Genomic DNA, 7,832 nt, shown 5'->3' with positions numbered 1-7,832 from the left:
AATCAGCCCCTTTAAAATAATCACATTTTGTTGCTTTGCAGCCTGAAATGAAGATGGACACAGTTATTGTTTTATCCAGCTGTATTTACTCAGTGCAACTTATAACATCCAAGTAAAAGATAAAACACCAACATGTCAGGAAAAAAAAAAAAAAAACCAGAGTTGGAAAAAGGATCAGCCCTCCTAAAAATGATTTGTAAACTCAATCAGGTGCAGCTAATCACCTTCTCAATGGCACACAAAACTATTTGTCTTTCAACTGTGATCAGCTGTGCTCATTTTGATTATGAAAAGAGCTTTCCTGGAGCATTTCAGTCCTTGGTAGTGCAACTGAAGCAAACAATCAATTATGGGTGGCAAGACACTGTCAAAAGATCTCCGGGATAAAGCTGTGGACAGGCACAAGTCAGGAGACGAATACAAAAAAAAACATTTCAAAGGCTTTATCAATGCCGAGAAGCACAGTGAAGTATATTATTAAGAAGTGGAAGGTATTTGGTAAAACACAGACCCTCCCAGAATCAGGACGTCGCTCCAAACTGGATGAAAGAGCCGGAGGAAACTGCTCAGAGAGGCGACCGAGAGCCCTACAGCAACTCTGAAGCAGCTGCAGGAGTTTATGACAAAGAGTGGCCATTGTGTGCATGAGACAACAATATCACAGATCCTCTGCAGATGTGGCTCGTATGGAAAAAAGCCACTCCTCAAGAAAGGCCACATGCAGTCAGACTGAGCTTTGCCAAAACACACCTCGAAGATTCTGAGGCAGATGAGACTAAAATTGAATTATTTGGCCTCGACACCAAATGATACGTTTGGCGGAAATCCAATCCAGCTCAGCATCCAAATAGCAGCATTCCTGCAGTAAAGCATGGAGCTGGTGATGTCCTGTTATGGGCTGTTTCTCTGCAGCAGTGACTGGAGCACTCGTTAGGATAGAAGGAAAAATGGATGGGGGAAAATACCGTCAAATTCTTGAGGAAAATCTGCTGCCCTCTGCCAGAAAGCTGTCAATGGGAAGAAGGTTTAGCTTCCAACATGACAATGACCCAAAGCACACAGTGGTTGAAGGAGAAGTTGAATGTCCTTGCATGGCCTTCAGAGCCCAGACTCGAACCCCACTGAAAATCTGTGCAATGACTTGAAGCCTGCAGTCCACAAACGCTCTCCATCAGATTGAACTGAACTCGAGCAGTTCTGCAAAGTCTAGATGTGCAAAATTAGTAGAGACATTTCCCAACAGACTAAAGGCTGTAATTAAAGCAAAAGGTGGTTCAACGAAATACTGACACAAGGAGGTGATCCTGTTTCCAACTCAGTGATTCTGTATTATTATTATTTTTTTATGTTGGTGTTTTATCTTTCACTTGGATGTTATAAGTTGCACTGAGTAAATACAGCTGGGTGAAACAAAAACTGTGTCCGTCTTCATTTCAGGCTGCAAAGCAACAAAATGTGATTATTTTAAAGGGGGGGGGGCAATTATTTTCTATACCCACTGTATATGATTATGACCTTAATTGATTGACACCATTATAATAATAAATTAATGCATTTGTGTGTGTCCTCAGATGAGATTTCTGTGAGCATCGGTGAGCAGCTGGAGTTAGTAGTGTAGTCAGTTAAGTAGTATCACGACTCCGTAAGAGATTTTATAGCTATATCGGTCACATAACAAACCTTCTGTATTCTCATCAGGTTGAATCTGCTGCTGCTGAGCTTTCTCAATTGTAGCGGTCAGTATCATTAATATTAATAATTATTTTGAATTGTTTTTTTTTATTTCAGTTCCAGCTAGATTTATTCTAGTCAGCTGTTTTTCTCAGTCAAGTGAATTTAGTGGACATTTGTAGATTGATGGTGGAAATTTCCAATCATATTACATAAATAACACACACTGCCTTCAGTGGTTTGCAGTTCATTCCAGTTCATCACTTCTACAGTTTTATACTATTGTCATCAACATTTGAAACTTTTGTAATGTGCCACATCTAATATCATTGGCTACTTGTTGCCTTCATTTATATATTTTTTAATCCAGTTGACTAAAATACCTACACTATTTTACATTTAAAATTACAGAGAAACACCTTATAAAAATAAATCATGTATTTTTTTTCAGTATTAATACTTTGTATTCAATTAATATTATACTGTCTCTATTTGCAGAAACCTCCACTATACCTGTGAAAGGAGAAAAGGGAGGCAACGTCACACTGACATGCGAATATGAGGCCAAAGACATTTTGGATATTAGTTTAAACAGTCGGTCAGAAAACATAGATGTGTGTCAGGATGAAGAATGTAGTGTTCGAGTGTTTAAAGAAGGAAACTGTGACGTCGTCATCAAGAATCTGAGCTTCAGTGACGCTGGGAAATACTACTTGCATGTCTATTACAATAATGATCAGACAGAGCTGGAGCGACTAATCAGGACGTACCAACTTCATATTCATGGTAAAGACAAAACTGATTAAACCAAAAACATTTGCTTTCTGGATTTTCTTTAGTAATTGTGTGATATTTCATGTAACCAGCAGAGACTCTGAATATTAGTCACCAATATGGGTTTTTCTGATGGCTGATTTCATCTAAATAATGAATGATTACACTTGGTCCTCCGATCCTAAATATGTGCTTATGGCCTTGATTGAGTGACAGCATCATAATAATGATTGTCTGTGTTTCTCCTCAGATGAGATTTCTGTGAGCATCGGTGAGCAGCTGGAGTTAGATGTTCTGTTGTCAGAAGCTGATAAAGTGCAGCATCAGAGCAGAAGAAGCACAGAGTGGATGAAGGTCTGGAGCAGAAGTGATGGAGTTCAGAGCGAACGAATCACCATCAGAGATAGAAACCTGATCATTAGTAACTTTACAGCCAGAGACGCAGGAACATACAGAGTTCTGGACTCTGAAGGAGAAATCTTGATCACAGTGACAGTCACAGGTGAGAGAAACTCAGTAGATGTTAAGAAATGTTATTTTTTAAAGCATTTGGACAGCTGAAGTTTATTCCTATTCGAACATCAACATAAACATTGATGTTAAACTGTGTGACTTACCTTTCAACATCCTCTACAGAATCAGGAAAACAATCAACGGAAAAACTGGACGATACTGAACAACACAGTAAGTAAAACAGGAGGCATTACAAATGATGATCACAGTGACAGTCAGAGGTGAGAGAAGCTCAGTGGATGATTAGAAATATTATCTTTAAAGCATTTATGCAGGTAATGTTACATCATGATTTGAACAGCAAATTAATGCTACACTACTGACTATACTATGTCTAACCTTTCACTATCCTCTACAGAATCAGGCTCAAAGCTTTACAAAATCTTTACAAAAAAAAGTATTATTTTAATATGCATTTAAAGAAGTTGAAGTTTTCTCTATAATTAGGTTTGCATAAATTTAAAGTAAATGAAGGAATCACACGCACGCATGTACGTCATTACGGAATATGTGCGACGCTTACGTACAGCCCGGCTAGCTCAGTCGGTAGAGCATGAGACTCTTAATCTCAGGGTCGTGGGTTCGAGCCCCACGTTGGGCGGAAGTTTTTTATCGTGTTTTGGCGTCTGTGTTTTCTCAGACTCTGTGCCCTGGTCTGTGGGTCTGTGGGTCTGTGGCTCTGTGGGACGGGGTGGTTCTGAAGGCAGTAGCCGTGGATGTTCTCCTTCTGGTCCTCTTCAGTCTCCAGCACAGTCTTCTGGCCTGGACTCCGGTTAAGCGAGTGTTTGGTGTTTTGTCCAGATCCGTGTACTGCTTCACCACCGCCGCAGCACTGCAGGTACCTCTGGCCCCGTTAATGCACTGTATATATTGCATGCTGCCTGATTTTTCTAAAACAGTTATTTTTTAATAAAATATTTAGTTCTCCAAGTGGTGTCCAATTGTAATCTCAGAAATAAATGGATCTATATTGCTTTTTTTAGTTGTGGGATTTAGTATTTTCAATCTTTTAGATGCCACGGACCCCTAAATATGATCATCCCTGTGCGAGGGACTCCAAGTCTCATATTTAAAAGGCAACTAAATATTTAAATGTATAAAGACCCCATTAATACTATGAAAAATTTATATTATAAATATGTATAAAATATTATTTGGATTATGTTGCATCGTTACTTTTCTATTCACCGTAATACTGTACAGTTAGATGTGTTATTTAAATCAAAATGTATTGATTATTGTAAATTTTTTTAATCAAATGCATATATTATTTAAATACAATTTTATTTTTATTTTTTTCACTTCCACACGAACCCAGTAATGTCTAAGTAACTTCTGTAATTACCTACCTTGGCAATTCATTTAATAACACACATCATAACAATGAAATGTGACACTGAGAATATAATATATTCTGCTCTAACTGTATTCTTGTTCTGTGTGTAGATATTGATGCACTATTGGCAGCCGGTCACCAGCGCCCCCTGCCTGTGGTAAGTGCGCAATGCACCCTGGGATATCTGGTTCCCGCTCATCTGTTTTATTTTACACTTCCTGTGCTGGGCCATAATCTGCAGCATCCTGCTCATTTTTGACTATCCAGAACTGCTGGGCATCAAATAGGTACATTTACACCAACAAAAGCTCTATTTTAACTTTGTTAAATTCTAACTCTAACTCTGCTGTTAAACCTGTTGCACACACAATCTCCTGCATGCCTTCTGTCGTCTGATTGATAGTTTAGAGTTTTTTATCCAGTCAAAGCTCTTTTAGTGTAATTGTACAAACGTCCAGCTTCAGCTGGAGCTTCACGTGTCTTTCTGCTGTCAAATCTATAAATTCACTGTAAACCACGGCTTCACGGGGCTTATTGCTTTATTGATTTACAGCGCAAGCATCAGAATTTCATCACATAAATATCAGCATCTGAACCAAATTGCATATTTTGCACTTTATATTTCATATAGCATTTTTTCCTCCAATTTGCACTTGTTTTTTCCCAATTTGCATATTGTAAATCATCTGTCTCCTCTGTTTCTCAAGTGTATTATGAGTGTTTGTGTCTGGGCGACCCTCTCCTGCTGAAGTCTGAGAATGCGCAGCGGCTTTACTCTCACCTCAGGCATCCCGTCTGTGTGGAGCTGCTCACGGTGCTCTGGTTTCTCCCCACGTTCCCGCTGGACCGGCTCCTGCTGGCTGTGTACCTGTCTGTTTACCTGATCCTCGCTCACTCGCTGGACACCCAGGACTGCGCTTACCTGCGCTGGCAGCTGCGCAGCAAACTGCAGCTCTTCTCCGCACCACTAGAGGGATTTCGTTCCCTCGATTTATAAATTGTACGCACGATTTACTAATTCGTTCCCTCGATTTTTTAAATTGTACGCACGATTTACTATTTCGTTCCATCGATTTATAAATTGTACGCACGATTTACTATTTCGTTCCCTCGATTTGCTAAATCGTGCACACGATTTATAAATTCGTTCCCTCGATTTATAAATTGTGCGCACGATTTACTAATTCGTTCCCTCGATTTTTTAAATTGTACGCACGATTTACTATTTCGTTCCATCGATTTATAAATTGTACGCACGATTTACTATTTCGTTCCCTCGATTTATAAATTGTGCACACGATTTACTAATTCGTTCCCTCGATTTTTTAAATTGTGTGCACGATTTACTAATTTGTTCCCTCGATTTTTTTAAATTGTGCGCACGATTTACTAATTAGTTCCCTCGATTTATAAATTGTGCGTACGATTTACTAATTCGTTCCCTTGTTTTTTAAATTGTGCGCACGATTTACTAATTCGTTCCCTTGATTTTTTTAATTGTGCGCACGATTTACTAATTCGTTCCCTCTATTTTTTTTTTATTGTGCGCACGATTTACTAATTCGTTCCCTCGATTTATAAATTGTGAGCACGATTTACTAATTCGTTCCCTCGATTTTTTATAAATTGTGCGCACGATTTACTAATTCGTTCCCTTGATTTATAAATTGTGCGCACGATTTACTAATTTGTTCCCTCGATTTGCTAAATCGTGCATGCAAATTGAGGGAACTAAATAGTAATTGTGTGCACGTTTTAGTACATCGAGGGAACAAATTAGTAAATCGTGCGCACTATTTATTTATTTTTCTTGCATCTTGCATCTCTCCGTAGTTACTTGAGTTCAGAAGTTTTTTTGGGGAGGGGCATTTTCTTTTTTTTCTCTTCCTAACAAAGTCAGGAAGATTTTACCACTAATGCAACTGAATGAACAACAAATGATGCAAATTTAGTGTGTAACTGAGGCTTCATCTGTGCATTTTAGGGAATGATGGGAAATGTAGTTTTGTTGCACAAGCCTCTTGCCTCTTAAACCAAAAATATTGTTGTTCTTCAACAGTACACAAATGCACAACTAAAATTGTACTGTTGACTTCAACAACTTACACGTCTTATAATCAAAACCAATTTGTTTTCATCTTAATTCATTAATTGTCCCACCAATTTTTGACTTTTTTTGATGTTCATGTCTCATACTGATGTGACTTGAAGGCAGCATTACAATCAAAGCTATGTTTGGAATGAAAATACTGCACAATATACTATAAACTGTCCAAAATATCTTTTAAAACTACATGAAACAATATTTGCATGCATCAATGCATCAACAAATGCAGCATATTGCATATTTCACTGCAGTGCCGCATCTGTTTTCATGTGAGTGCATGCATTTTTAATATTGAAATGAAGCTTTTCAAAAATTTGAATCAATTGAACCAGTTGCTTCACAAAATGATTTACGTTTTTTGAATAACACACATAAATGCATTGAAAACTCAGGCCAAATATGCATGAAACACCTTTTACAAAGCAGTTGCAAAGTATAATCTATTAAATGCAATTAACACCATTAAATAAGAAGTGTCTGTGTAATATGTGTTATTTTATTAAATTTGTAGAGCGTGGTTAATCAGACTTGTAAGAGACTATTATCTACAACTCTTCCAGTTTATTATATAAATGTGTTATTAAACAAGAATAAAACTGATCTGAGATCAGGTAAAAACCATATAGACACTGGTTCATGTGACATTCTGAAATGTTTTGAAAGCTTTGTTTACTGAAATCATGTGACTTTGGTTTGATATGCACGGGTTCAAAACAAATGATCCGCAAAGGTTTCAAAGCTTCACACAGCAGTTTCGAAATCACTAATGTTTAATTCAGCAAGTGCTGTCCAGTTATCATCTCGGAAATTAATACGGTTATTGTGTATTTTTGAGCAGTATGACAGTGTGCCATTTCAAAATCTATCTGGTAGTATTTGAAGTCCTCGTCCTTTATGTTCTATTTTCTACACATTTCCACTGTATACATTTATTTATTTAATTTTTTACAAAAGAATAGTTTCTAAAATCAATTTATATATAAATGGATGGATACACACACACACACACAAAGGTATTCAAATTTTTTTGAACAGTAAGATTTTTAATGTTTTTAAAGAATTATCTTCTGCTCACCAAGCCTGCATTTATTTGATCAGAAATACAGCAAATGCAGTAATATTGTGATATATTTGTACTATTTAAAATAACTGCTTTCTATTTGAATCTATTGTAAACTGTAATTTATTCCTGTGATGCGCAGCTGAATTTTCAGCATCATTACTCCAGTCTTCAGTGTCACATGATCTTCAGAAATCATTCTAATATGCTGATTTGCTGCTAAAAAAAAACAATTATTATTATTATTATTATGTTGAAAACAGCTGAGGATAATTTTTTTCAGGTTTCTTTGATGAATAGAAAGATCAGAAGAACAGCGTTTATCTGAAATAGAAATATTTTGTAACATTATAAATGTCTTTATCATCACT

At 37.0% G+C, this 7,832-nt stretch overlaps 1 protein-coding gene, 1 non-coding gene and 1 pseudogene across 2 annotated transcripts in view; all 3 read left to right on the top strand.

The window, feature by feature from the left end:
* Positions 1-3,137, top strand: part of LOC107714285 (uncharacterized) — a 5,159-nt gene extending 2,022 nt beyond the window's left edge. The window contains exons 3-5 of the mRNA XM_016520099.1: positions 2,170-2,457; positions 2,696-2,947; positions 3,082-3,137. Of these exons, the coding sequence (XP_016375585.1) occupies positions 2,170-2,457; positions 2,696-2,947; positions 3,082-3,137 (596 nt within the window). The remainder of the gene's footprint in view (positions 1-2,169; positions 2,458-2,695; positions 2,948-3,081) is intronic.
* A 329-nt stretch (positions 3,138-3,466) lies between these two features.
* On the top strand, positions 3,467-5,291 carry LOC107714284 (nurim-like; annotated as a pseudogene).
* On the top strand, positions 3,487-3,559 carry trnak-cuu (transfer RNA lysine (anticodon CUU)). The gene has a single exon. It is a non-coding gene; the product is annotated as a tRNA-Lys (tRNA).
* Positions 5,292-7,832: the final 2,541 nt, after the last annotated feature.

Source organism: Sinocyclocheilus rhinocerous, unplaced genomic scaffold (genome assembly GCF_001515625.1).
Source record: "Sinocyclocheilus rhinocerous isolate Xijiao unplaced genomic scaffold, SAMN03320098_v1.1 scaffold1230, whole genome shotgun sequence".
Classification (NCBI taxonomy): Eukaryota; Metazoa; Chordata; class Actinopteri; order Cypriniformes; family Cyprinidae; genus Sinocyclocheilus; species Sinocyclocheilus rhinocerous.
Note: the sequence above shows the minus strand (reverse complement) of the source record. Positions and strands in the feature narration are given on the sequence as shown.